The sequence below is a fragment of the Lutra lutra genome, chromosome 17 (assembly GCF_902655055.1).
Source record: "Lutra lutra chromosome 17, mLutLut1.2, whole genome shotgun sequence".
NCBI lineage: Eukaryota > Metazoa > Chordata > Mammalia > Carnivora > Mustelidae > Lutra > Lutra lutra.
In genome coordinates this window covers 17,858,618-17,886,122 of record NC_062294.1, presented here as the reverse complement: position 1 = coordinate 17,886,122, position 27,505 = coordinate 17,858,618, and the positions used below count along the sequence as shown (strand labels likewise).

General features: G+C 55.5%; 2 protein-coding genes and 1 long non-coding RNA gene across 5 annotated transcripts; 1 reads left to right on the top strand and 2 right to left on the bottom strand.

Annotated features, from left to right (window-relative positions):
- Positions 1-1,980: 1,980 nt before the first annotated feature.
- On the bottom strand, positions 1,981-5,318 carry LCAT (lecithin-cholesterol acyltransferase). The gene is made up of 6 exons (XM_047710650.1): positions 5,081-5,318; positions 4,226-4,382; positions 4,032-4,147; positions 3,846-3,941; positions 3,537-3,761; positions 1,981-2,576 (listed from the first exon to the last, which is right to left on the bottom strand). Exons 1-6 carry the CDS (start codon positions 5,232-5,234, stop codon positions 2,002-2,004), a joined length of 1,323 nt encoding a protein of 440 aa, XP_047566606.1. The 5' UTR covers positions 5,235-5,318; the 3' UTR covers positions 1,981-2,001.
- Positions 5,319-5,457: 139 nt separating this feature from the next.
- Positions 5,458-27,156, bottom strand: SLC12A4 (solute carrier family 12 member 4). Of its 3 annotated transcripts, none has more exons than XM_047710648.1 (24): positions 26,961-27,156; positions 22,219-22,313; positions 20,621-20,752; positions 16,791-16,937; positions 16,651-16,705; positions 15,031-15,161; positions 13,296-13,537; positions 12,932-13,146; positions 12,226-12,390; positions 12,049-12,147; positions 11,702-11,759; positions 11,163-11,337; positions 10,615-10,733; positions 9,054-9,152; positions 8,745-8,864; positions 8,436-8,540; positions 8,028-8,196; positions 7,546-7,741; positions 7,262-7,431; positions 7,040-7,171; positions 6,853-6,960; positions 6,466-6,653; positions 6,213-6,346; positions 5,458-6,033 (listed from the first exon to the last, which is right to left on the bottom strand). In XM_047710648.1, exons 1-24 carry the CDS (start codon positions 27,154-27,156, stop codon positions 5,942-5,944), a joined length of 3,342 nt encoding a protein of 1,113 aa, XP_047566604.1. In that variant the 3' UTR covers positions 5,458-5,941. The 3 variants fall into 3 exon arrangements, with proteins under 3 accessions (XP_047566604.1, XP_047566602.1, XP_047566603.1); XM_047710646.1 differs by lacking the exon at positions 26,961-27,156 and adding an exon at positions 25,568-25,604; XM_047710647.1 differs by lacking the exons at positions 11,702-11,759; positions 12,049-12,147; positions 26,961-27,156 and adding an exon at positions 25,568-25,604 and having other exon boundaries at positions 11,163-11,398.
- LOC125088971 (uncharacterized) lies at positions 22,870-24,106 on the top strand. The gene is made up of 3 exons (XR_007123822.1): positions 22,870-22,957; positions 23,560-23,698; positions 24,046-24,106. It is a non-coding gene; the product is annotated as an uncharacterized LOC125088971 (long non-coding RNA).
- Positions 27,157-27,505: the final 349 nt, after the last annotated feature.

Genomic DNA, 27,505 nt, shown 5'->3' with positions numbered 1-27,505 from the left:
AGCCCCTAGTGCCTGCCCCATATCCCAACTCTAACCTCAAGTCCTTCGGCACTAAGGGTGTCATACTGGCCAGGTTTCTGTTACTGGCCTCCCAGCAGCATCAAGCATGGCCGCCTTTTGTTCTTTGGCATCCTCTTTCTCTCAGTTCTTTTGTTGCCTTTGCCTCCTTCCTGAAACCTGGAACCTGAAACACCAAAGCTCAGTCCTCCACTGAAGTTTCCAGCTTCCCTATCTCAGGTGCTGTCTTCCCTCTCACAAGAGGGGTCCTGTGGGGCCGTCCATCTAGTGGCCTGGAGGCATGCCGGGCTCTGCCCATGGACAAGCCTTATTTGACCTCCCAAATGACCCTTCATCTGTCCACATTTTTCTCCTAACTACCGCTTTAGTCTCAGCTAGCATCCTCTCTCCCCTGGACACCTCTCTGGCTTCCCCAAGCTTCCTGCCCCTTAGCCCCCACCCCAGGCTACCCTTTACCTTGCAGAGAAGGGACTCTTCCTGGATTGCAAATCTGGTTACAATTTTCCCCTGGTTAACCCTTCAGCAAGTGCATATTGCTCCTAGGCTCAAAGCCAAGTCTTTTTTTTTTTTTTTTAAAGATTTTATTTATTTTTTTGACAGAGAGAGATCACAAGTAAGCAGAGAGGCAGAGAGAGAGGAGGAAGCAGGCTCCCCGCTGAGCAGAGAGCCCGAAGTGGGGCTCAATCCCAGGACCCCGGGATCACGACCTGAGCCGAAGGCAGAGGCTTTAACCCACTGAGCCACCCAGGCGCCCCAAAGCCAAGTCTTTATAGTGGCCCACATTACCCTTCTCATCCTATATGATCTCAGAATAGGCACCAGCTCCTCTAGGAAGCCTTCCCTGACCCACAAGACTCAGGCCCTTGGTGCTCCCTAAACTGTTCTCACAGACCACTTAGCTCCATTAATTAAACCTTCATTAGAGAAATGATCTGATTAGTCACTGTCTCTCCCCCAGATTTTTTTTTTTTTAGATTATTTATTTATTTATTTGACAGAGATTACAAGTAGGCAGAGGCAGGCAGAGAGAGAGAGGAGAAAGCAGGCTCCCCACTGAGCAGAGAGCCCGATGCGGGGCTCGATCCCAGGACCCTGGGATCATGACCTGAGCCGAAGGCAGAGGCTTTAACCCACTGAGCCACCCAGGTGCCCCTCTCCCCCAGATTCTAAACTCATATACTTCTGTCACCCACTTAGCATTCAAAAGGCCCTGTCTAGGGAGGCACCTGGGTGGCTCAGTCGGTTGAGTGTCTGACTCATGATTTTGGTTCAGGTCATGATTTCATGGTTTGTAGGGTCGAACCCTGCGGGGGGCTCCATGCTCAGCGGGGAGTCTGAGATTCTCTCCCGCTCCTTTGCCTATCTCTCTCTCTCTCTCTCTCATAAATCTTTTTTTTTTTTTTAAGATTTTATTTATTTGACAGAGAGAGATCACAAGTAGGCAGAAAGGCAGGCAGAGAGAGAGAGGAGGAAGCAGGCTCCCTGCCGAGCAGAGAGCCCAATTTGGGACTTGATCCCAGGACCCTGAGATCATGACCTGAGCCAAAGGCAGAGGCTTAACCCACTGAGCCACACTGGCGCCCCTCTCATAAACAAATCTTAAAAAAAAAAAAAAAAAAAAGGCCCTGTCTAGAGGTGGGATCCACCTGCCCTTTGGGGAGTGGGTGGGACAGCTCACTTCTTCTCTCCCTGCACCGTTGCCTCTAGGTGCCCCCATCGCACAGCTGTGTGTGCAGCTTCCTCCAGTCCCCTGATTCCAGAGCAGAGGCAGTCTATATAAACAGCTCAACCAGGAAAGTGGGAAGCTATACATCTCAGGGTTCCCAATTCAATTTCAGGCTTCTCCAAAGTCCATCTTGCCCTTACCTTCCACAAAGCACCAGGCCTAGGGCTATTGCTCAGCGAAGCCTGGTGTGTGGACACTAGTGCCTCTTCCTGAGCCCACAAGTTACAGGTCAAAGCTCAGAGAGCAAAAGAAGGTCTTTATTTGGAGGGCAGAGGCCCTGGGCTGGCAGCTGGGGGCACAGGGGTGCTACGTCGGTAGGTACCCAGTAGGATGGCATTGATGTGCTCCAAAGTCTGGTTACTGAAGACCATGTTGAGGTGCTGTGTCCCGTGCAGAGGCAGCAGGTGCACAGGCTGGGGCTGGCGGCTCTGCCAGCGGGCACAGAGCTCAGTGCTGCGTGTGGCCACAGTGTCATCACCATCTTCATAGAGTATCCCTACAGGGTCTGTGTAGGGAAAGCCGTGGTCAAAGATGTAGGTGCGGGGTGTGGGCAGGCCCACGCCATACAGACAGTATACTTCCACGCCAGGTGCTGGGAGGCCTGCCAGTAGGTCACGTGACTGGAGCCACATGTACCAGCCTTCCTCAAAGTGCACGTCTGCAAAGAAGCGCTGGAAGTCATGGCCTGTGTAGTTGACTCTGGGTGTGGAAATGAACACATGGTCTTCAGGCCATGCCTCGCTAGAGGGAAACATCCAGGGGGAAGTCGTTGTTATACGCTGTTCCTCTCTTAGCTTGATGCTGGACATGATTGGGATGCCCTGGTTGTCACCTGTGAACACAAAGCCAGGTGGGTCAGGGAGCCTGGCCACCTCCGACCCACAGCTTGCCTCTCAGCCCATTTCAGTTGGATGCTCAGTCTTGTCCCTGCCCAATTCCAACACTGCCTCCAAGCCACAAACTCTGAGCATGCCAGCATTCAGTAGGTGTTCAATGTGTGCTTATTAAGTGAGAAGCCCTGATGGCACGTGGGGCAGAGCTGTAGAGCCCCAAAAGGAGGGAGAACTTGGTTTCTGGAATATGGGTATACATGTGTGTAGATGGGAGGATGGTGCTGGTGGTTCTCCCTCAGCCAAGTGTCTGGTGGCCACTGTGGACTGAGGCTACTCGGGGTCAGAGCTATGTTCTTGAAGAATCAAATCAGACTGGGTCTCTGTTTGGCCCTTATTGATGGAGTCTGATGAGTGTTTTCCTCAGCATATCAATGAGCTACTGGAGGGAAGGTCAAGTCTGGCTGTGCCCAGCATATAGTCAGTGCTCAACAGGTGGCAGCTGTGTCAGTTCTCAGGGAAGGGCAGAGGGGCTTCTAGGGATTGGCCCTGCCTTTGGCAGATCTGTTCTCAGTAGGCAGATCTCTGGAAAATGGGCTCCTGGAACCAGAAGCCTGCTGAAATTCGAGTGGGCAGGCCCTGAGACTACAAGGAACAGACCTAGGTCCATGGGTCAGATTGATGGGGTTCACTTCCTCTCTTCCTCTCCATTTACTTTACTTTTGTCACTGAAACACCAAATCACCAAAACAGACTTCTGGCAGGAGCGACCAGGCCAGGCCAGGCTTACTGCTCTCAAGGGGCCAGTGACAGGGGCCAGGCCTCTAGAGTGGTAAATAACACCCCCGCCCCCAAGCCTGGCCGTGTGAGCGGAAGCAGGAGTGAGGGCAGGCCCGTTGGTCAGCTTCATCCCCCTCCACCGCAGGCCCCTCATTAACACGGGTGGTCAGAGGCCCTCTCACCTGAGGCCAAGACCAGCATGGGCTTGATGGAGCCCCCCCAGGGAGCCCCAAGAGAGATGAATCCATCGATGAAGCGGTCCTTCCAGGCCTGGGGCTGGCGCAGCAAGAAGTAGAGCAAGTGCAGGCAACCAAGGCTGTGACCAATGAGGAAGACAGGCTTCCCATAGGCAGCGTGCATCTCCTCCACCAGCCCGGCAAGCTTCCGGTAGTATTCCTCCTGCTGGCCTGCAGCGGAGTGGGGTGGGGGATCAGGGCAGTGAGGGGTCAGGGCCCACCTGCCCCAAGCCCACTGTCTACAGAGACACTCACTGGGCTCCAGCCGCCAGTCGTAGGGGGCGGCGCGCACCGTCTCATCCCGCACATACCCATTGTTGACCAGATTCTGCACCAGCGTGTGCATGTAACCTGTGGGGAAGGCAGTGGCATTGGAGGCTCTGGTCACGGCTCCTGTGGGCTAACCACGGCCGCAGCCCACCCTTTCCCCAGTAAACACACCTGCCAGCTTGTTGTTGTCCAGGTACTCAACAGAGTAGGTCTTCCCGAAGCCGGGGACACGGATCTGTACACCAGGGGCATTGGACACCCGCCCAGAGCTGCGGTTGTAGACAACCCTGGGGACGGTGGGACATTCAGCCCGCCAGCAGCCAAGGGGCTGAGCGTGGGGGCCGGGCAGAGGGGAGGGCACGTACCTTGTGTTATCAATCCAGCAGTCCACCCCAAGGGGTAGGAACATATTAAGATCCAGCCAGATGGTGAAGAAGTCCTCTGTCTTGCGGTAGCACATCCAGTTCACCACATCTGGTTTATCCAGCTTGGCTTCCAGCTGATTCCCCAGGCAGCCAGGCACTGTGGGTACTAGCCTTCATTCTGAATTCTTCAGATTTCTCCCCTGTGCTCCTCTCCCCCCTCCCCTCCCCCCCCAATCAGGCTGTGTGACCAGCTCCGCCCCGCCCCTCCGTCTCCCACAACCTCAACCTCCAGGAACTAAGGATTTGATCCTTTCCTTTAACACCCCCACCCCATCCCCCCAGCAGCCTAGAGCCCAGGTTCTCCTCAGGCATGGAAGGTCCAGGGGCCAAGGCCACTGGCCCCAGTCTACAAAAGGCAAACACCTACCCTGGCCTCTCCATTAATGCCGAAGTCCAAGGTGAGAACAAATAGGTATGGGGGAGTGGGGGCTGGGCCTAGGAGTAGGAGGCAGGCCTTGATGGGCCTCTTCTGTTTTCCTGGGTTGGGCATCTTGTCTTTGCTGGGATGGGGGCTGAGTGGCTACAGCTGACCACAGCTTGTAATGCCCAGGCCAAGCCCTCAGGCTCACCCGCCCCCAACTCCACCCGCCTCGGGTAGATAGCTGAGAGACGCAGAACAGTGTGGTGGGGGAAGGGGTTCATTTCTTTGCAGAAGCCTTTGGACCCTCCAACACAGAGGCAGGTATCAGGCAAATGCAGGGGCAGAAGGGCCTTGGCAGGGTCTGCTACCAGGGGGCTGGGGCCCAGACTCCCTGAGGTCTGGCCTGGTGCATCAGGGGCCTGGCGGGGGCTTACCGAGGATGACGGGCCGTGTGTGGTTATTGAGCTCAGCCTTGGGCGTGGTGTGCGGGGGGAAGAGCACATTGAAAAGCCAGAAAGGGGTGGCAGGGGGGAGCAGCAGCCCCAGCAGCAGCAGCCCCCACTGCCATGGGGAGCCCGGCGGCCCCATTCCAGCCCTAGTGCCTATTGCCCAGTGAAGCAGTCCTGGGCCGGCCTTATCTGGAGTGGGGGTGGGAGGGGCCCTAAGGCCAGTGGGAGGGACAGCCTGGCCAATGGGGGTGGCCAGAGATTGCCGGAAAGGGGCATAGCCTCAGGGAGCCAGCTCTGGGCCTGGTTTCAGTTCCGCCTTCTTCCCTTGGTGCCAGGGGAAACAGAGCCGGGGCAGCAGGAGGCCCAGAAGTACACAATGTTTTATTGAAAAAAGTCAGGCTCCAGCTGGCCAGTTCCATTCGGCTTGGCTTGGTGGGGGTCCCTGCCCACAGTAGCCTGAGCCAGGTTTTCCTGTAGGTGGGTGGGGCCAGACCCCCCTCCCCTGTTGCCCTTCCTCTCCTCTCTGATGGTGACATCCAAACAATAAATATGCAATAAATAGCGTTCCTGGGCAGGCTGCCTTCAAATCTCATGTGAGCCCCCCTCCCCCTGAGTCTTCTCCAGCCAGGACAGCCCTCCTGGGGTGCTGGATGGGGAAGTCCCCAGACCTCTCAGGGTCCTGCAGAACCTCGGATCCATTGGCATTACCAGCCCATGCCTGGGCTTCCACGGAGACCTAGCAGAGCTGGGTCCAGGACAGGGCCAGGCAAAGCAGGGCTGCTGGGTAGGTGCTAGGAGGCTGTTACCCTGGACACCTCCACTCCAAGCCACAAGTGTCTAGCCGGCTCAGGAGTAGATGGTGATCACTTCACGGCCACCGCCACGCACCAGCAGCACACGCTCGAGGCCCTCCGTCAGCACCTCCAGGAACTCCATGTCTGTAGGGCATCAGGTCAAGGAGGCAGCACCGGCACCAAGAGGCACCCAGGGAAGTTTGGCCTATTAATCAGAGCTGGGGTAACCTCGCACTCCCCACGGGCATCTAAGGAGAAGAGCTCCTGGCCTGACCTCATGTGTTGTCCATCTCCCTGCTGCTTCCCTCTCCACAAGAGGATACAGTTCTCATCACCTTCGCTGTTCTTGGGTGGGCCGGGCATGTTCAGTAGAACCAGGCGGGCATCGTGGGAGCGCGTGACAATGACTTCGTTGAGCTTCACGGCAGTGTGCATGCGACGCACGTTGGACTGGTCCCTGCAGGAGATGCAGCTGATCACAGGCCCCACCCCCGGTCCACCAAAAACCTTGTCCGACCCAAGCGCACCTCCACTCCCAGACTCCTCTATGGTGGCGTCCGTTTTTGCTACACTCACGGCTTAATATGCACCAGCTCCCGGAAATTGTCAGGGGCGTGGCCAGGGTCCCAGGACTCAGCCGCCATGTACTTGTCCCGCGTCCATGTCATCTGGATTTTGTCTGTGCCAGTGCCAGACTCCTCCTCCTCGTCCGAGTACGGGCTTTCCAGCCGCAGGGCTGAGTGTCGGTCCTTGACCAGCTGGGCCTGAGAAAAGTCAGAGGTGGCCTTGGTGCCACAGGAAAAGGGCGGCCTGGCTGGCCCAACATGAGCACTGGGCCTCCGGGAAATGGGTACTGACTCAGGTGAGGGTAGGTGGGGTGAGTCAATCCAATTCCCCAAACCGATGGTGTCTCTGAAGCCTGACCTGCCACACGCCCCTGCCCCAAACAAGAGAGCCACCAACCTCTCGCTCCCGCTCCGTCTTCGTCAGCCGCATCTGCCGCAGCATCTGGGAGCGCTGTTCCATCATCAGTGTCCGCTCGTAGGTGTATGCGGAGATATCGCTGTTGTGCTGGAGAGAGAGAATGGGCCACGAGGAATGGGCTGCATGCGGTGGGGCAGCCACGGGGCCACAGGGGCAGGTGACTCACCATCTCTACCACCTCCACCTCTGCCTCAAGGCGCAGATGGTACAGGAAGATGGCCAGATCCTTCTTCATCTGGATGCTGTTGTCGTCCATCTGGGCCACGGTGAAGATGCGCATTCGGCACTTCCTCCACACCTGGGCCCCAGGAGCAGGTAGGCGCTTTAGCCACAAGCCACCCCACCAAGGGCCCAGCCCTGCCCGCCTGCGTCCGCCCAGCTGGCCCACCTTGTGCTGGCGTAGCAGGAAAGGCAAGAGCATGAGCATGCCCCCGTCGTGCACAATCCACCAAATGTCAATGTGGCCCTCCAGGTAGCGCTCATGGTTGCTGGGGTAGAAGGCGATGTTCTTGGGGACGAGTAGGGCCAGATGGGCCGCCGTGGTGCAACGCACGGTGTCTGGGAAAGAAGGCCACTGCTGAAGGCCAGCCTGTGGCCCTCAGGCCTCCACCCTTACTTGATCCCCAGCTCCTCTCCCACATGGTCCAGCCCAGGACCTGCCCTGTCACGCACCGATAAAGGTCTTCCAGGCACGCGGGTCCTCACTCTGTCGCCAGCCGTAGGGCCAGCCTAGCACCACGGAGTTGTGCCTCATGCCACCCAGGCCGCAAGACTGGATGAGGTGGGCCAGCCCCTCTCGCACCTTGCTGGCTACGACCACCTGGCAGAAGCCCTTCACCTTCTCAATCTCCATCATGTTCTTGATTGTCTGTAGGGAAGACACCAGGGTCAGAAGACAAGGCTGTCAGCGTTCCCTCTGCTGGGCTCCCTCTCCACAGAATGACTGGGGGGTGAGGGTCAGGGAGGAGAAGGGGGTAAGCCGTCCACCCAGAGGCCATGTTTTCAAGGCGGGACAGCGATTCCCCCTTGCCTCAGCTCTCGGGGCAGCAGTGCTGGCCACCCCGCTGGCCAGGATTAGTCCCCTTCTCCTAGGAGTTAGCAGGAGCCCAGACACCTCCAATCTGGTGCAGCACCCTGCCCCCTACAGCAGGCACCTGCTCGGCTGCCTGAGCCTCGCCATAGCTCTCCAAGAAGCTGCCCTGGATGACAGAACCAACGATGGTCAGGCCCTTGCCGGCCTTCAGCTGGGAGGCGAAAGTGAGGAGCCGCGGGTACTTCACGTGAAGGTCCTCGTCCAGCTTCAGCAGCACCAGCAGCTGAGGCCTGCAGGGCCCAAGTGGACAGCCTGAGACCTGGGCCACAGGTTTCCAGGGAGCCCCTCTTCCTCCTTTCTCAGCTCACAGGCCCCCACAGGTTTGAGAAGCAGGAATCCAGGGGCACCTGACAACCTTGGAACAGGGAACATGGACTTGGGAGGGAGAGCCAGCACCTCTTGACCTCCCAGCCTCCCAACAGCCCCTGAGGATCTAGAGTGGCTCTTGCCAGCCTGGGTGTGAACTCACCGCCAGTTCTTGGTGTGGGGAGGCCCCTCCTCTAGCCGCAACAGTGCATAGCGGGCAGCACTCAGGGAGAGGCCTCGGATCCCGTCACCCCACTCCTTTTCAGCCCTGTGGAGGCCACCATGAGCTGGTGAGTCCCTGGGCCCACCCGCAGGATTCCGTCCATGTGTATGTGAGATGGCGGGCAGCCAGTCCGAGTCACAGAACCCCAGCCCCACACCTACGGTGGCTAATAATAGATGGCTCAGCTCCCCCAAACCCGGCAGACAGACCACCCCACCTGCCCCAACCAGGTGGCAGCCCCGCACTCACCCTTGGTATTCGATGTACTTGTAGATCATGCCCGCAATGAGCATGGCCACCAGGGCATAGTACCAGGAGGAGACAAACATAAGGGCCAGGCAGAGGCTCATGCCCAGGAAGGACAGTGCCCTGGGCCAGAGTGGGGAAGGATCAGAATCAGGGAGATCAGTAGGGTCCCCAGCCAACCCTCCAACACCCCAATCTCTTACCAGAGCAACGCTACCCAGGAAACTCAAACCCCATCCCGGATGGGGCTCCCCTCTTCCCCCACAATTCTGGTGTCTGAGGATTCGGCTGATAGGTCCGGCTGGCACTTACCAGTGATAGTACTTGAACCGGGGCCGCCAGTTGGGTGTCCTTAAGAGCGTCTGCACAGCACAGGCCAGGTTCACAAACAGGTAACACATCAGAAAGAACCTGCAGCACAGGGAATGGTTGGTGCAGAGCAGCCTTGGCAGCCAGCGGCCTGACGTACCTGCCTTTCCTCAGGCTGGGCCTGGACAAGGAACCAGGAGTGTGTGGTGGCCCCGCCCTGTGTGGTCAGGTCTCCTCAGCTGCAGGGCCTGAGGCGGGCCCACTGTAGGGGTGTCCACAGAGCCAGTTCTCAGAGGACCAGCAAGTGTCTATAGGCAGATGAGGTGGGAAGGGGGCTCCAGGGAGGGGAACAGTGGAAAAGGATGGTGCTAAGGAGCGCTCAGTGTCAGGAGATGGATAGACAATACTCAGGTACTCAGGCTGCTGGCCAGGTGACCAGTTGGATGAAGGGCTATTGTGAATGTGGAGAGGAGAACCTCCAAGGAATATGAAAGGGCCATTTTGCATACAATGAATTAGGGACATGTGGGGACTCTGGTGGGTATGGGAGGCTGGGATGTGGGAGCCTGCTGCGTGAGCCCTCCAGCTGAAGAGCACAGGGCTGAGGGAAGGGGGCACCCACTTCCACCTTCAGCTGGAAGAAAAAGGAAGAGCAAACAAGAAGCCAGGACAACTTACTAGAAAAGGCATGCCAGTGGGTAGAAACCCCTAGAACGGAGAAGTGGTCAGTCCCTTTGGGGCTGCAGGGAAGAACCACCTGATAAAGGCTGATACACCCTTTGGCCTGGGCAGTGGGGGGTCACCACCTGATGAAGATGGCAAGAACGTTGTAGGTGCACACGCAGGCACACGCGGAGCTGGGCAGCAGAGGGTGGAGGTGAGCTGGGCAGAGTGAGAGAGAGCGATTCTGGCAAGCCTGGCTTTGGCTAGGGGGCAGTTTCAGGGGGAAAGGAGGACCTGTCAGGCCAAAGGCTGAGTGGGGCAGTGAGGGGTAGGTCTGTGATAACCAAACAAGCTCGGGCGGTGGAACGAGATGTGTGAGGAGAAGCAGAGTAGCCACTGGCAGAGGGGAACATGGTGACCACAGGAGCTCTGGCTCAGGGACCCCCGGAAAATGCCACATGCTGACCAACTCCTACACGGCACCGGGGGCCTCAAATGCCCAGCTGACTCCAGAACTTTAAAAGCAAACAACTTTGAAAACAGATGGGTGGGGTAGTGGTGACTTCATCAAGGCACTCAGCACTCAGTGCATGCCCCATTGGGTGCGGAGGGCTCTGGCTGCCTGCTCTGGGAGTCTCCCACAGAGGAGTGTGGGACCTGCTGGTCTCTGTAAGATCCCGTGTAAGTGGTGGGCTCACTCTGGAACCATCTCCATGCAGAGGCAGGCTGAGCTCTGCCATGCACACTTCTCCCCACACAGCCTGACCCCACTCCCAGCTGGACCCTCAACACCGGACAGGGTTACACAGGAAGGTGCTGGGGCCCCCTAGATGATGGGTGCTGAGGGTACACACACCTTTCCCAAGACCATTCCCCTGCCCTCCCCTGGCCCCCAGCTCACATGGATAGAATGGGGGCCACCATGTCAAGAGAGGCGATGAGGATGCCCAGCTCGGCAATGAGTGCTGTCAGGAGGAGTGCCCACGTTGGTTCACCATTTGCCTTTCCATGGCCAAATACCTGCAGGCACCAGGGTCAATGGGGTCAGCAAGGGAAGAAGCTGGTTCCTCACCCCCATGCCACACCCTGGGCCACAAGCCACAGCCCGGCCTCCATCATTCCTAACGCCCTCTTCTGGGGGCTTGGGTCACACCCACACCTGCCCTGACAGGTACCACAAGCTTCTCCGCCCTCCCATCTCTCCAGGACTCTCTGCTGTAGATGAGCCATAGAAAGGCCATGAGGATTCTGGGCCCAAGTAGCTCTGCCAGCAGCAGGGCAGGGCGGGGCCAGGGCAGCTCTCAGCAACTTCTCACAGATGGCCACACAGCCCCAGGGCCATGAGAGGCCCCAGCATGATGCAGGGCATCCATACCCCTACCTCTCTCCCACGCCAGTGTGAGTGGCCAGGGGCGCCCAGGCTGTGGGGGGTGGTACAGATGGGCTCACCCTGAGGAAGGGAATGATGTTGTCCTTGGCGATGGCCTGCAATAGGCGCGGTGCCCCTGTGAGGCTTTGCAGGCCGGCACCACACGTTGAGAAGAAGGAGCCAATGACGATGACCCAGGGCGAAGGCCAGGCCAGTGTGCCCACCACCAGGTTCCTGCTGACGCCATCGCCGTACCTACAGGGGCCAGGCTCAGGCCATGCTCCATGCAAGGAGCCCCCAAACCCTGCCGGGGGTGCTGCCCGGAGTGAAAGATGTCAGCAGTCAGGAAGGATGGCTACGGTGGGCAGAGTTCCGGCCCCTCAGCAGAGAAGACTAGTTCCTTAGGCCCTATCCTTTCCCTCAGCCCAGCCCTGGTCCTGAAACCACCATCTTCTCAGAAGAAAAAGTCCTGGTGGGGCCGGACTCACCTGGTGGCACAGACCACCACTGGCAACCAGCAGCCTGAGGACATGTGTGGGACCACGAGTACGAGGGGAGCTGGTGTCAGGGCAGGCAAAAGCTGAGCCCCCTGCCACAGGGAGGGGCCCGGCTCACTCACTTGTCCCGGAGTACCACACCCTCGATGCAGGCGCCAAAGAGAACCACACTGCTGAAGTCTGCAGCCGTGTCAAGGAAAGCGAGGCCTCTGCTGGCTCTGCCGCCCCCGCTCGGTCCCCACACAGAACCCATACTCCCCTCACCCCAGCCTGAGGCAGCAGGCAGCTGGGACAACCCCAGCTGAGGGTCTCATGTCGCCACACACCTCTCGCACGCGCGCATGTGAAGAATGAGGTGTGTATGTGTCCACGCGTGTGTGGTGTGTGTGTGCCTGCCAGCTGGTGACTTATGTGCAGATGAGGGCCTCCTGCCCCTCTCCCCACCCACCCGTGGCCTGGGAAAGGATACACACAAGGGAGGTTGTAACAATGGCTAGAATGGTCCCCACAGGGATGGACTTCTGGGCATCACGGAGGTCCCCGGAACGGTTTGAGCCAGCCATAATGCCTCCAAAAACAACAGGACACCCTCAGGGGCTCCCAAGGAGTGAGGGCAGGGCCGGGTGGATGGGCTAGAGGTACTCACCTGTGACGGAGGGAAAGAAGATGCCAACCAGCACGGTGAAGGATGTGGCGATGTCAGCCACCACGTACAGGGGCAGGCTCTCCTTGAAGCTGAGGGCATCTGTGGAAGGCAGCCCATGCTTCTCCACAACCTCGCCCTTCTCCAGGTAGGCGCTCCACAAGTTTTCTGTGGGGGCAGCGGCATCAGGACTGTGGCCCTGCTTACTTCCCAGGGGCAGTTTGGGGCAGCCCAGCCAGAAGCTGCAGATGTAAGGGTCTCGGGTTTCGGGATGTTGGGGGGGGGGGCGGCAGCATTCGCCACAGGGAAGGAGCTGTCTTGACAGAAGTCTGACAGGCAAAGGTGGCTGAACCACCATTGACCAGAGCCTCGCCACTGCCTGCCTCCTACACAGAGGCCCTTTATAGCTCCTGTGAGAATCCCAGGCAGCATCAGAGGCGGATGGCTGGGGAGAGGAGGGCTGCCAGAACTTTTTGGGGGCTGCTGCATGCCTGGGATACTGGCCAAACAGGCTCTTTTCACCCAAAACCTAGCTGCCAGGAACAAGGCTGAGAGAACACTGCTGGGCCGGGAAGGCAGCCAGACATGCCCCCCATTCCTGAGCTGGCCACACAAGGACAGCTCTCTGCTCCAGTCCCCTTCCGCACTCGCTCCCTGCCTCCTGCTCAGCCCGTGTGTCAGAAGCAGGAGGATGGGAGGGACGACGCACCCTGGAGCACACCGGCAGCTGCACCGGGGATGCCAGGGATCTCGGTCACATTGTTGATCAGGAAGTAAGGGTCACAGGAGTCAGTGGTAAGGTTGGGGCTGTGGCAGAAGAGGTTCCATAGCTGAGTGGCCACTGTCTCATTGTTCATTGTGGTTGTCTTGGCACACACATCAAACTGGTCCCGGGACAGGGTCCTGTTGCCCAGCATGCATACTCTGTGGGGAAGGGTAGGAGGGGCAGGAGCATCAGCACCTGCTCAGCCGGAGGCCCAGTGTGTTCCCATCCTCCAGTCTCTGGGACTTAAAGGCCATGTCCTTGGGAGGGATGTCAGGGCGATGCGTGGAGGTATTCCCAGGTTACTTACGGAAACACAGGAGGGTCAAAAATTGACTTGATGCCCCCGGCATAGATGGACAGGATGGAGATGATCACACAGGCCAGGAAGAGTGAAGCAAATTTGTTCACATACTTGACACCAACAAACACCACCAGGGTCATGAAGGTCAGAAAAATGGTCCCATACACCCGCATATTGTTCAAGGTAGCACTTGATGTATCGTGGGTGCCTGTTGGGTAAAAAATGGCAGCCGGCGGGGCAATGTACGTCTGAAACAAGACAGATAAAGAAAGTTCGATCTTGGGGCGCCTGGGTGGCTCAGTGGGTTAAAGCCGCTGCCTTCGGCTCAGGTCATGGTCCCAGGGTCCTGGGATCGAGCCCCACGTCGGGCTCTCTGCTCACCAGGGAGCCTGCTTCCTCCTCTCTCTCTGCCTGCCTCTCTGCCTACTTGTGATCTCTGTCTGTAAAATGAATAAATAAAATCTTTAAAAAAAAAAAAAAAAGTTCGATCTTCCTTTTTGGAAAGTGAATTCTGTCACTTTGGTTTTCTTTTTAAAAGAATATTTAGACAAAGTCATAAGAAACCATATATTTTATGATCCCATTACATGAAATATCCAGAATGGGTAAATATGATTAAAGACAGAAAACAAATTAATGGTTGCTTAGGGCTGGGGGGAATGGGGAACAAGACTACTAACAAGAATGGGATTTCTTCTTGGGGGGATGAAAATGTTCTAAAATTGACTGTGGTTGATGGTTGCACAACTCTGAATATACTAAAAACCATTAACTTGTATACTTAAAATGGGTAGAGAACTGCACTGTATGTGAATGATATCTTAATAAAGCTGTTGTTTTTTTAAGATTTATTCAGACACAGGAGTCAACCTGAATAGCTAAAGAGCCAACAAATAAAATTATGATAGTACTGGATTACGAGCCAAAGAATAAATATCCAGGAGTCTGTAGTGATACAAATACACGGTTAAATAAATAAATAAACAGGGAAGAGGACACATTCCGCTTACAGAAGAAATCCAAATAATAAATGCAGGAATGTGGGAAATTGAAAACAAAAAACAACCCCTCTCCCCAACCCCAGAAGATGCAGGAGCAGAGCCCTATTACAGGCAAAGGACCTGGAGGTGGGGATAGCTACTGGAGGTGGGGATAGCGAGGCAGTTCCTCTTAAACATCTCCTATTGTCTGGATCCCCAGGGACGTGTACTTGTTACTCTGTGCTTCCCACGACCCCTCCATCTCTGATCCACCAGCTGGGGCAGTTCAGTTGGGGAGGTGGCTGAGTCAGAGCACACCTGGGGCTCATGGAGGGGGCACAGGTCCGGTGGCTGTTCACCCTTTTAGGGACAAGGATAACATGGATCTGAAGGGCCTTGGCACAGAGCCCTGGGGAGAGACAGGCACAGAGCCTACACAAGCCCAGGAGGTAGGCCCTGCATGATCACCGAGATCACAGAGTTAAATGCAACAGTTTACAGACCACCTGCTATGGCTGAAATGGTGCCCAGGAACACTCAGGGTCAAGGTGAAGGCAGCCAGACCCCTCCCCTGCCTGGCCCAAACTGGCAAGGGCTGGAAGGGGAGACTGGGTGAGCAAGGATCTTTCTCCCTTGAGAAGGCCCTCCACATAGTAAGCCCCAGCCCCTGGCCAGAGGTGATGGGAGCATGAGCAACCTGGCCTAGGGAAAAGGGACTAGTTGGACAAGAGCAGAATTGGCCAGGGCTTAGCCTAACTCACCAGCAAGATCTCAATGGCACCTAGGATGTACATGGCTGCTGCAAATGTTGTTCCCAGGTAGAAGCACAGGCCCACAGCGCCTCCAAATTCTGGCCCCAGCGAGCGGGAAATCATGAAATAGGAGCCCCCAGCTACAAAAGAGAGAGACAAGTCTGGTTCTTCTTCAAGGGGTTCCCCCCCCAGGACAACCCCTCACAACCACCCAGGGTGACAGGGAATGTTTTTCCCATTTACAGATAAGCAGAGGGTCAGGAGGCTTGCCCAAGGCTGTACATTCGTAAGTGGCTGGGCTGGGGCTGAACCCCTTCCCAAGGGACTCCAACACCCAGCATGGGCCAGTGAAATGACTGCTTTGCTACAGCAGCTCTGATCCACAGCATGCGGCCATGTGGCCCCCTGTCCCCCAACCCTCTGCACTCAGGCCAGTCCTCACAGCCTCCTCTAGCCAGGGCTGTCCTATCTCAGCATGCCTCACCCCTCACAAGGGCTGTGTCTGTTAGTCAGACCCCTCCAGACCAAGGCAAGGGCTTGGTCCAGTTTTTTTTGTCCCCAGGTTCTGGCACAGGGCTGGCCACCAGGCTAACCCTCCTGCCCTGAGACTGTGCTTCTGTCAGAGCCTAATACCCCTGGCAACACTGACAGAGTCAAAACTGGGCCCCTGGGGCTAGTGAGGGTGCAGGGGACAAGAGTGACCCCATGTTTCTTGTTCAGTCTGCTCCTAATAAAATGCCTCTGGTGAAAAATGTGGGAATAGGGCTCCAAAGACTTTTAAAAAGTAAATCCTTTCCAGGGCTCTAATCCTACCTCTAGGATCCTCTCCTAAGGGAGCTATCAAGGGCCTGAACAGAGATCTGTATGCAACGCTGCTCATGACAACGTTTACAATGGTGAAGAACCAGAACCCGAGAGCAGAATAATCACATAAATTAGGTAATATCTTATTGATCCTGTTTAAATAACCAAATAAACTGTTTCTAACTTGGGATACTTTCAATTTTCCTTTCTGTATTTTTCTTCACTTCCAAACCTTCTTATGGTAATCATCATATATTGCCTCCCCCCCCACCTTACTTTTGTACTAATACTAATAAAGCTGTTATTTAAAAACAAAAATCCACACAGGGGGTGCGGGGGGGGGAGAAAAAAAAGTCCAGAGACAAAACCCAACTTGAATAGCTAAACAGCCAAAGTGGAACAGTTTGAATAAGAGAAATAGTGATAGCACTGGCTTATGATCCAAAGAATAAAATAAATATCCAGAAATCTACATCAGTATAAAAAATGGTTGAATAAATAAATAGGGTCTCTGAGAGCGAAGTCCAATTTCATCATCTGTCGTGAAAATGAAAACCCTCTACCTTGTTTATCTTATAATCCATGTGTCTAGACTCCTTGGTGTGGGCCACCCATCACCTTGTCAGCCTGAGTACCCTTTTTTTAAAACTACTTTTAGACTAAACAAACAGAACATAAAACATAACAGCAATCTTAAATTCCCTCAAGCAAGGGTGCTCCCAGAGATTAAGATCTCACCAGACAATGGCCTGGGGGGGAAGGAGGGCATGGGCACGGGCTTCTGGACCCCTTCCTCCTACCAGGCCTGGGGTGGTGCGTACACACCTGGAACCACACCATTGGTGGCGATGGCGCTCATGGAGATGGCCGTCAGCAGGGTCTGTGGGAAGGAGGCCTAGGTGAGCAGCTCGGCGGGGTGGGCTCCGTGCGGTGCCTGCGGCCCCCACCCCCGAGAGGATACTCACACAGCAGCAGCAGATGAGCACTATGAGGAGGGCTTGCAACACACCGGCTGTGCCCACCATCCAGGTCAGCCGCAAGAACAGGATAACCCCGAAGATATTTTGCAGACAGGGCAGGTACACCCCCATAAGGGTGCCCATGCTGGGTGCCTGTGGAGCAGGAGGGGAGGAGGGGAACACAGAACATCAAAGGGGCCCAGAGGCAGCATGGAAGGCCAGCCCCCGGTCACTCGGAAGACTCCTTATCCCCGGGGTGTTCCATCAGAGGGGTAGGTTGGAATTCCGAGTGCAGTCCTGGGAAGCACGGGGGGTTGGGGTGACACCTAGGATATTTATGCTGACTTCCACATATGAAGACAGTTTGGGACTGGAAAAGTATAAAGCCCGATTTTTTTTCAAAACCCCACATGTGAGCTTTTGAGCCTCACTTCCCTCTCAAGGTGTGGCCCCCTTCCCTTCCTCTCTTCTGTTAAACTTCTAGAAAGAAAGATCTGTCTTGGACGCCCAACTTCTCACCCGGCAGACCCCATGTCATCCATGTTAGAGTCCAAGAAGTTGTCCCTGGGACTTCCTCTCTCCAACCCCCAACTCCAGTCCTGGTGGATACCAAGTCCTGCCTCGTCTATCTCTCAAGCTGCCCTGAGATTAGGCTACCTTCCCTTAGCCTAGTCCCCTGAACCTGGGGTACCACACCTGTGGCACCACATCTGTGGCACCTGGGTGGCACTCACCTATGCCTGTCAACCTCTCCACATTCCAGCCCACTCGGCTACCAGAGCAGGTCTCTGAAAACCAAGCCCAAACTCATAGTCCATGCTGAAAACTCTCTGCATTGTCCATCCTGTAATCCAGTGTGGGCCAGACTCCCTGGTTTGGGCCATAACATGAGCCCCATCACCTTCTCTGACAGCTTCAGCCCCTGATGACACTGGTCCCGCACAGCCTCTGACCCAGGACATGTGCTGGGCTCTGCCTGGAAGGGTCAGTCCTGTCTCACTGCCTGGCTAACTCCTCTTCAGTTGAACCTTCAGGTGCTTAATGGTTGCCTCTTCCAGGAAGTTCTCCTGGGTTGCCTTAGGTTGAGTTGCATCCCCTCAACACATCTGATATACATGGTAACTGTTCACTCGAATGTCTCATGGCTATACTGGGTTATAGTCGGTTTGCTCACGTTTCTATCACCAGTAGACCCTGCAGGTACCCAAAAGGTGACCCTGAGCCCAGTGAGTAGTGCCTTGAAAGGACCCTGGGATAACTGCTGGGAAAATCCTGCAGAAACAATAGAAACTCAAGCTGAAGGACAGGTGAGGAAGGTCCAGTGGGCAAATCCAGACAGAATTTCTCAACTCTCTAAGGGCAGAGTAGGGGTCATCCAGGAGGCCAGGGCAGAGGCTGAAACAAGAGGCAAGGCTAGCACCTTCCTGAAAGGTTCCTTTTGAGTGGAGCCTAGGGCAGTAGGGCCCTAAGAGCTTCCACAAGAGCCCCAGCAAAGCCTGCTGCCCTGGAGCTGGGGTGTCAGAGTGGCCTGTGGCCACAGGAACTCTACTGAAGGGTCCAGGTCTGGGGCAAGATCTATGTGTAGCCTAAAAGGACCTCAGAAGGGCCTGGAAAGGCCAGAGTATGAACAAATGGTCCCTCAAACTGTAGGTGACAAACACCTCTCATCTGGGCTCTGAACCCTTCATAGAGGGCCTGGACCACTCACTGGATGGTGGCAGCTCCCAGCCCCACCTCCATTCTAAGCTGAGTCACTCTGGGGAAAGGGCAGTGTGGGAAAGGGCAGGGCCGGAAATGCTTTCTGCATCCCCAAATAACCTCTGGCAGCCTCCGAAGGTCATCTGGCCAGAGGCAGAGCAGCTGCCACAGAGAGGCTGTCTTGGGTCTGATTGGAGGCCCACCCTTCCTGCTTTAAGCCTCCTTTCCTGAGGGCCCTGCTCAGACCGTCCTGGGTAAGGATCACAGCTCAGTGGTTACAACTCCCTAGATTCCTGCTGACCCACTGCAGACTGGACCAGCCTTCTCCTTCCTCCATGGAAAAGCCACTGAAACTGAGACACTCTGCCATCCTCTCACATCCCAACCCTAGAGCCGAGTGAGCTGGACAGGTAAGCTGAGGCTGGATCCCAGCATCCTGACAAGGCTCCTCATAGGCTAAGGGACCCTGACCCTTCACCAACACAGACTTCCGTCTGACACTCTTGTTGAGATGTGTGCTAGTCTTTCTCAGGGACCTTTTTACTTCCAACCATCAGTTCCCTGGATTCAGCCAGAAGGAACAGGGAGGAAGCTCTTACCAAGGATCCTACCACCCACTGCAAGCAACACTCTCAAAGGCTGACACACCCCTGCAGGACTGAATAGGGAGAGCTACAGACACTCAGGCTTCTCTGCCATGGGTGGTCCGGAAAGTGCCAGCAAAATCTAAATCACAACCAGCAGGATAGAGAGGGGGGTCAGGTCTGCGTGACCTCAAGACCTTAGCTGCCCTCTCTGAAGTGGGGGCTGGTTTGCCTCCTGGAGGAGCAAGGTGAGGGGTGCACAACAGTCCAGTGTACCCCCTCCTTGGGCCACCTCAGCAAGGCCCAAATTTCACAAGCAGGTCTGAGGCTGGGTCCCCAGTTTATCATAACCAGGAACAACTTCTATCAGTGCTGACCTCCAGCAAGAATACTACAGTTAGTGCCAAACATAAGCTTTATTTATTTATTTATTTTAAAAATATTTTATTTATTTGAGAAATAGGAGGCAGAGTACATGTGCTTTCCTGTGCATGAGAGTAAGGGTTGGAGCAGAGGGAGAAAAGGACTCCATGCGGAGCCCGGAGCATGACACAGGGCTCAATCCCAAAGGCCAGAGATCATGACCTGAGCTGAAATCAAGAGTCAGACACTTAACCAGCTGAGCCACCCAGACAGCCCTCAAGCTTCTTTTAAATCACAGCTGTTTCCTAAACCTCAGGGAGTCGGCAGGTGGAGAGGGAGGGCTCCTTGCCTTCAAACTGAAAATATGGAATAAAAACCCAACCTTCACTTAAACTGAGCCCCATCCTACAGGGCAGCTGAGCAAGGATGTGTAAACTCATCCGAAGCAGAGAGGACGGCTGGAGGGCCAGAGACCTGGATAGTGACCAGGGATGGGGGCAGGAGAGGGAGAGGGAAGCTCCAAGAGGCAGTGTTATATTCCAAACATGCCCCGAACTTTGGCACTTGAGGAACAAAGGGGCTGTTGGAGAGGTCTGCCGATGGAAGCAACACAGTGAGGGGCAAGTTTTGGTCACTTGATTACATCACCCCAGTGGACAACCAGGTTCCTGATTCCCACGCTTATCCATCCTGACGGAATGCCAGGGCTCTGGCCTTCTATAGTCCTCTATCTCACAGTAAACCCACAAATCTGTCTTCTAGTGTATGCATTCATCTTGTCTAGCTGAGTGACCTCAGGCGAGTTACTTCATGCCTCTGACACTTAGTTTCCTTGTCCGTAAAATGAGGATGAAAGTAGCACCTGTTTTACACCTTTGTTGTGAAGATGGCAGGCAAGCACCCAGGCCCACTGCTTAGCACGACGCCTGGTGCACAGAGAAGGAAGGCAGAGAAAAGGCAGCCATTACTCTCACTATTGTTCCTGGGGGTCTTGTTGGCCCTCTGCCCCCATCAGAGGCTCCTCCTCAGGCCACCACTTAAAGCTTTCTTGAGCCCAAGACCCTCAGTGCCCTTCATCCATGCTCACTGTACCTGCTACCCACATCCCCTGGGATGCTCACAGTTGCCAATTCCATGGTGTTGAGTCTGTCCTCCTAGGACTGGCCCCCACTACTGCCCCAACCAGCTCACCTTGGCAGCTCTCCGGCGGGCGCCCTCCCCACTCTCAGCTTCCTCATGCTCCTTGGCACCCTGTGTGAGGTTGGTGTAGCTGACGAGCTTGCCCAGAAGAGATGATACCTTTGGGCGGATGTCCAGCTCCTCCTGTAAACAGAGACACAGGGCAATCTGGCAATGGGCCCTGAAGGTGCCAGGCTACTTGTGTGTAGCCAGCAGCCTGGCTTCTGGCCCCTTGCCAAGCCCTCAAGCAGGCCTGGGCCTGATCCCACTCTTTGCCCAGGGAAGCCCAAGCCAGCCTACTGGACTGGTGTGGGCACCACACCCTAGCACGCGCCACTCAAAGGCCCAGCCCAGTGACTGCTTCTCTCTGCCTTATCTATCTTGGCTACAATCACTACCAGCCCATTTGTGAAAACTACCTGCCTCGGGTAAGGGCAGGGCAGGGCACAGCTGGCAGAAAGGCGAATGACACACTTCATCCTGAATGTTCTGCCTGGCTACTTCCCAGCCACGAGTGGCCCTCTGGTACTCACATCTGCCCACAACTCTCCCACAAAAAAAAGCCATCTCAGCGAACCAAGGAAGTCAAAAGAGGATGTCTGGAACAAGTTAAGTCTCTCTTATTTGCCCAGACCCTGAGCCTCTCAGATGGTCTTCTCCTCAGGTCCCAGGCTTTGTAACATACCTCAATCCCTAAGGTAGGATCCTGGCCCCCTAGCCCATCTTCAGGTGGAGCCAGATCAAAGCCTTTGCTGCAGAAACTTGCCATTTTTCCAGGTCAGGAGGCCTCCGGGGCTCAGGCTCCCCAATCCCCACTTGCGTCTAGGCCTTCCCTATTCCTGCACCCTTCTCAGCACCGTGCCTCTGTCTGCCTCTTGCCCATTTAGTCTCTCCCTGAATGTCATCTCCCTTCCAGCTCTACACACAAGGAGAAACAGGTTTGAAGTGAGAAGTGAAGATGCAGGTCTTTTGGGGCATATGGAGGCTGACAAGGAGCCCATGAGATTCCAAGGGGCAGCTGAATGTATGGGTCAGGATTTAGAGGCCTAAACCATGCCTTAAATCCAGATCCAACTTCTGAGCTTGAGTCTGAAGAGGATAAAGTTCAAGTTCAGAGGCATAATATTGGGAACGTTTGCAGAGAGGTGTCCACTAAGCCTGCAGATGTGGAGACGGAAAGGAGATCCAGTAAGAAGGACCAGTACTCTATAAACATGAAGAAAGAGTTAGAAGAGCCAACCAGGGAGAACAAGGAAGAGTTCACAGGAGAGGGAAAAATGAGAAGTCCTGTAAGTAAAGGGAAGAAGGGAAATCCCAAGATGAGAAATCCTGACAGGTGGTCACCTGGCCAAGGGGCTACACAGAAATTAAAAGTACATATCCCTGGAGGTGATAATGGTATAGGGTTGTGAGTGGCATCTGGGAAAGCAGTTTCAGTTCAAAGGGCCAAGGGAAATAGGCAGACAAGGGGAGACTTTAGGAGGAGCTGAGATATTAGGTGACACAACTGTCCAGACTGCCTGCTTAGCATAGGCTTGAGTCCTGAAGTGTCCCTGCCCCCCCGGCCACCTGCCTGCCACACCTGTGGCCCAGAATGGCTGCTCAGCTACCTCAAACAGTGCCAGGTTCCTGTCGTAGTAGTCACTTCCTCTGGAAGCCTCCAAGGGACAAAGAAAAGGGCTGCTCTCTCTGTGGTTGCCATGCCCTATGGAGAGAGAGGGACAAAAATCTCAGTCAAGGTCTGCCTCCTGAGTCCCCAGCTTGCCTGCACCCCAGCCTACAAGCCAGCCCACAAAACATATCTCTGTGGAGCATTTTAGGGGCAGGCTGGGCCTGTTTCCCCATCATACTCTGCTGTGAAGAGCCATAATTAGCAGAGTGACCAACGACTAAAAGCCAGCGCAACACTTCCTCCAAGGCAGCTTTGTGAAGGGCCCAGACACACTACTTCAACCACGTGTTAAGGCCAAGGGGCGGAGCCTGATAGGAGGGGCGTGGCCAAGTCCTGGCCAGCCCTCCGACCGTCCCAGACCCGTACCCCACCCCCACCCCCGACTCCCATTTTCCAGGTCCATCTGGAATACCCAGCATGCTGGGTGCCGAGGGCTCAGCGTCCTCAGGGCCCGACGGGAAGCTGCCCTCCAGATAAATGAAGCCACACAGGGTGCCTTCAGCGGCCATGGCCATCAGGCAGCCTGCTCGCTATCCCATCGTGCACTGGGCGGGGGGCGTCCTGGAGGGCAGCGCAGGGCATGCTGGGAGGAGGCAAAAGGACTGTCCAGACGGCGGAAGTGGTGCAAGGAGCCACGTAGGGTCGCCTAAGAAAACCCTAGGAGAAAGCCGGGCCAGGTGGGTGCTGTTGATCTCCCTTCTAGGTCCCAGCAACTTGCCCCAGATTAGGAGCGGGCTGATACCAGCCTTCACCCAGCATCCCAGCTGGTGAGCATCTCCGCTTCCAAGCTCAAAGTAAACCTCGCGGAAAGGAAGTGGGAAGACCCTTTTTAAAATAAGCCCGCCTCAACCCGAAGCTCAGCTGCTTTTTCTGGTTGCTCAGCATTCGAATTCTCCCGTTTCCCAGACTTTATCCTTTTTCTGTCTCTGTGGGTTACATTCCCAGTTTTCCATCGAGTAGGCAGAGGACACCAAGTATGCTTTTTCTAGTCAGTAGGTGCCTTGTCCCCCTCTAGACAGTGTGGCAGCTGCGGCGGTGGCTGGAGGCCTCATAGCAAACGGAAAGCTGTCATCTTGGGCCACAAAAGCCATGTTAGTGTTGGATGGCAATAACCGTGGCAGCGGGGTTGGCCTAGTATCCATTGATGTAGGTGGCAACAGAATTGTCATCACCGACCGACTAGTGGTGTCCCAGCCGTGCATTGGCCAGGCCTGGTTTTGTGAGTTATGTGCCAACCCTCCCTGGTTCAGTAACTCCAATTCATTTATCTTATCTGCAGCTAAGAATGCTGAATGATGCTTCCTCCATCTGATACATTCTCTTGCCATGGGCATAAGATTTAACTTGCCTTCTCTGAGCCGAGAACATTCAGTAGTAGGTGCTGCACTGTGGATTCTTTATTGCCCAGAGACTGACGGGTAAAGTGTGCTGATGAAAATTTTGGGGCAAAGTCAGCTCTTTGTTCCCATAGCATGTGAAAGGGATGTATCACCTCATGTAGGAACCTGAACTATCTAAGTGAGACAAGAAGCTCAGTCCTATGAGCTACACAATTGTATGTAGGTCAGGGCCAACAGCACGGTGGACAAAGACAGCAAGCAAGAGTTCAAGCCAGTCCATTGGGTCATGTTAAAGCCTCATGGGGTCATTTAGCTCCTCAGACACTCTATGAAATTTGCTGTACCCTTGACACTTGTTCAGGATCAGGATAAGGAGCTACAAGAAAAATCAGAAAACCTAGTAACACTGCTCATTACATTAATAGCCCTTCAGTGAGAAGCCTCTGAAAAGTGAAAAGTGTGACCAAAAAAAGTGTCTCTCCTAAGTAAGTCAGATGCTTCATTTTGTCAGAAAATGGCAGCTGTAGACTGCATCTTATTTCCCTTCCTGCCTTGGCTGCCGGGAATCTCCAAGCTACAGTTACTCCTTAGGTACAGTCACCATCTGTCTCATCTCAGAGTCCTTTCCCTCTTCCTCTTCATGGTTATGATCTTTCTGACTGTGACAGTGCTTTGGGGAGACACTTTTGTTGCATTGATCTCTTCTGACCCTTTTGTGAAAGTAGGCTGGAAATAAATTATAAATTATGCTAAGCTTGTGCACTGCAGCCTGTCCCACCATTGTTGCCTATCTCTCTGAAGAGACAGCACTGGTATCCAGAAAATGTAGAGTTGAGCACATAGCAGTCCCCTCTGCCAAATGCTTGTGAATAGTCCTCCCAAACCCACCTGGTCCTTGTCTCTCCAGCCATGACCCAGAGTGGCTGAGAGCCTATCCAAGGGTTGCCTTTAGTACTCATAGCAGCACTCCAATAGATATTATTTATTTCCTTTTACTAACAAGGAAAATAAGGCTCAGAGAGATTCAGAGACAAGGTCACCCGGTGAGAGGAGCCAAATTTGGGTCCCAAGATCCACCAGAATCATGTGGGAGCTAAGCTGCAAGTTTCCTACTCGTATTCTTCTGGGCCCTGGTTCATCCCAGGATGCACCTCAGGGTACAGGTAGCCTTTAACCAGAGAAGAGTGGCTGGGGTTTGCAGTTAGCCCAGGGTGCATACACCCAAGGTTCTTGGCGCTCACATGGCTGGCAGCCTAGCTTGGATTCCAGACCCTCCCTCTGTGTGACCCAGGGCAACCTCCTTACCCTTTCTATCCTGCTTTAGTTTCCTCTTCTCTGAAGTAGAGATAGTAACACCCACTCTTGCAACGACCCAGATGCATCAGAAAAGGAACAATCTGGCGCCAGACACCCAGCAGTCATTCCTTGGATTTCCCCAAAGATTTGTTTAAGGACAGCTCCCAGGGAACTGTGGAAAGGTGGGGAGACCTAAGCAGTGCCTGAATGTCTGTACTGCCCTCAGCTATTCCAGAAATTCCAGGGCAGGTCTGGACATGCCTGCCAGGCCAAAGCTACTCAGATACCAACCTGAGACCCCCAATGAACCAGGGCATGGCGTAGTCCTGGGGACTTCCTGTGAGGTCCACATAATTGTGTGTTCTTGCCAACAGCTATGAACACACCAGCTACAAGTGGGGATCCAGGTGAGAGTCCTCATCCCTGTGCTCACAGGGATTTGCTAGGGGTACCCCTCTAGAACCTTCCTACCCCCTGCCCACAAGCCATAGTGGGGTGGATGAGAGGCCCATTTACACCCCTTGGAGCTTAAGTATAGGCCTTGAGAGAGTCAGGTACCAGGTTGGAGTGGCCCCACGAGATGGACCTGAGGCTGTTTTTGTGCTCCCTGTCCTTTTGCGGTCCCTACCAAGAAGGTTCATAATCACTCACCAGGGCGCAGAGCGTCCCCCATACTGCAGACACAGCCAAGTTCTGGCTGAAAAGGAGCAAAAGGAGAAGGAGGGGGACTAGTGGGAGGAGCTGGCTCAGCTTGGAGGGACCTGGCAGGAATCAGCCAATGTGGCTCCAGGTCCCCCCAGTCACCCTGGGACTCCAGGGCGGGGCCAGAGGCTTGGCTCAGCTCTGCTTGCCCACTGGTCCAGGCTGATCTGGGGATGCAGCCCCGCCCAGCCTCTGTGGGAAAAGAGCCTCCCAGGGCTAATAGGGAATCAAGGGACACTGGCTCTTGCTGACCACTGGAATAAGGCTGGGGCAGGGGTGGAGGTGGAGTGTGTGCATTCACACAGCTGTAAACCTTCATAATGTCTAGAAGCCCACTCCACTGTCCTGTGCCATCTCCACATACAGTGGTCAGGTGTGATACAACGTCACACTTGTGCAAGAACATATATATGCTGCTATTTGCACAGACATGCTTTCTAAGAGAGTCCTAGCAAGGAGAGCCCTTCACCCCCAGGGATTCCTAGGGTGGGAGATGGAGAAAGGGGCTTGGGAGAGGCAGGAACCTGGAAGAACAGAAGCAGGACCACCTTCAGGCCCAATTCTAACACCTAGGTTAAAGGTTAGGGTGCTGGAGTTTCTAAGCCTGGGTTTGAATGCCCTGGGGCAGATTTAATAACTGCTCCACTCCTCAGTTCACTCCTTCCTAAGCGTGAGTAGCAGGACCTATCCCCTGGGCAAAATTGGGAGGATTAAACGAGTTAATTCATGTGAAGCCGCGAGACAAGCCTGGTTCTGCATCGTGCTTCACAGATGCCCAGGGGACCTCCAGCTCTGAGGTAAAATCAGCTGGAGTGCACTCACAGGCAGTTACCCCTAGACCCCCCCAGGCAGGCACAACCTTCTTTCCTGGCTCCGGGAGGAGAGAAAAGAGAGGGTAGTCTAAGGGGCTGAGTCCCTGAAGCGCAAATGGGCAGGCGAGGCGAGAGGAGGCTGGAAGAGGTTCACAGAAGGTCTTGGGAGTGGGGTCCGGGTTGCGGCTGTGCTCCCAGTCCGGAAAGGCCAGAGATGGGTGCTCCCCGCTATTCTCGATCCGGGCGGCCCCGCCGGCCTGGCCTCCTTCGTTGGCCACGTCTGCAGCTCCCGCCCGCGGCCCTCAAGGGAGGAGCTGGGGTGGGGAGGGCGGCCCAGCCGCGGGCTCCGGGGGCCCCAGAAAAGTAGTGTCTGCGTGCGCGGAGCGAGAGAGGTGGCCGAAGGGCAGACTAAGAAAAGTTGAGCCCCCATCGACGTGTGCTCGCACGGTTCGGGGGTCTCTGCGAGCGCCAGCCACGCGTGGTCCGCTCCCCTGCCCCCCCACCAAAGCCCCCACCGGGAGCGCCCTCACCGTCCGAGTCCTCCCGCTCCGCGCGCTCCCCGTAGTCCACCCAACTGAGACCCTCGAGGTTGTCATAGTCGCCGCGCCTCGGCCCATCCACCGGCACCACGGTGAAGTGAGGCATGGCGCGCGCTCGGCCCCGCCGCCCCGGCTGCCTGCCGGGCTGCCCCGCTGCCCCGGGCCGCCGCGCCCCGCCCGCTCGCATTCCTCCCCGCTGCGCTCACTTCCTCCGCCCGCCCCCCGGGCCGCCCCTCAGGGGCGGGGGAGCAGGAGGGGCTCGGGCCAGCTCCTCCCCGAGGGGGGCCTAGGCGAAGCGACACCCACCCACCCCCCACCCCCAGCAGTGCCACTAGCAGCTCCCCGCCCTGCAGAGAGCCCAATTCCTGTGTGACCTTGGTTGAGGGACCGCCCTCTCTGAGCCTTAGATGTGATTCTTGTAAAATGGGGAAATGCGCTCCATGAGATGGGGCTCGGGGTGCACGGACTTCTGCGTAGAGGACAGTTCTGTTTCTCAGGAAAGAGTAGGCAGGTTCGGAACAGGACCGCACAGGCCA

What these genes read in the sequence shown, in the direction of transcription:
- LCAT (XM_047710650.1), bottom strand. Translation starts at nt 5,234, where the DNA reads ATGGGGCCGCCGGGCTCCCCATGGCAGTGGGGGCTGCTGCTGCTGGGG. An exon ending in CACACGGCCCGTCATCCTCG is followed by an intron (nt 4,383 to 5,080) that starts GTAAGCCCCCGC and finishes TAGTACCCACAG; the next exon opens with TGCCTGGCTGCCTGGGGAAT. An exon ending in TGCTGGATTGATAACACAAG is followed by an intron (nt 4,148 to 4,225) that starts GTACGTGCCCTC and finishes CACCGTCCCCAG; the next exon opens with GGTTGTCTACAACCGCAGCT.
- SLC12A4 (XM_047710648.1), bottom strand. Translation starts at nt 27,156, where the DNA reads ATGCGAGCGGGCGGGGCGCGGCGGCCCGGGGCAGCGGGGCAGCCCGGC. An exon ending in AGACGGAGCGGGAGCGAGAG is followed by an intron (nt 6,654 to 6,852) that starts GTTGGTGGCTCT and finishes GACTTTTCTCAG; the next exon opens with GCCCAGCTGGTCAAGGACCG. An exon ending in GAGCTGGTGCATATTAAGCC is followed by an intron (nt 6,347 to 6,465) that starts GTGAGTGTAGCA and finishes CATCTCCTGCAG; the next exon opens with GGACCAGTCCAACGTGCGTC.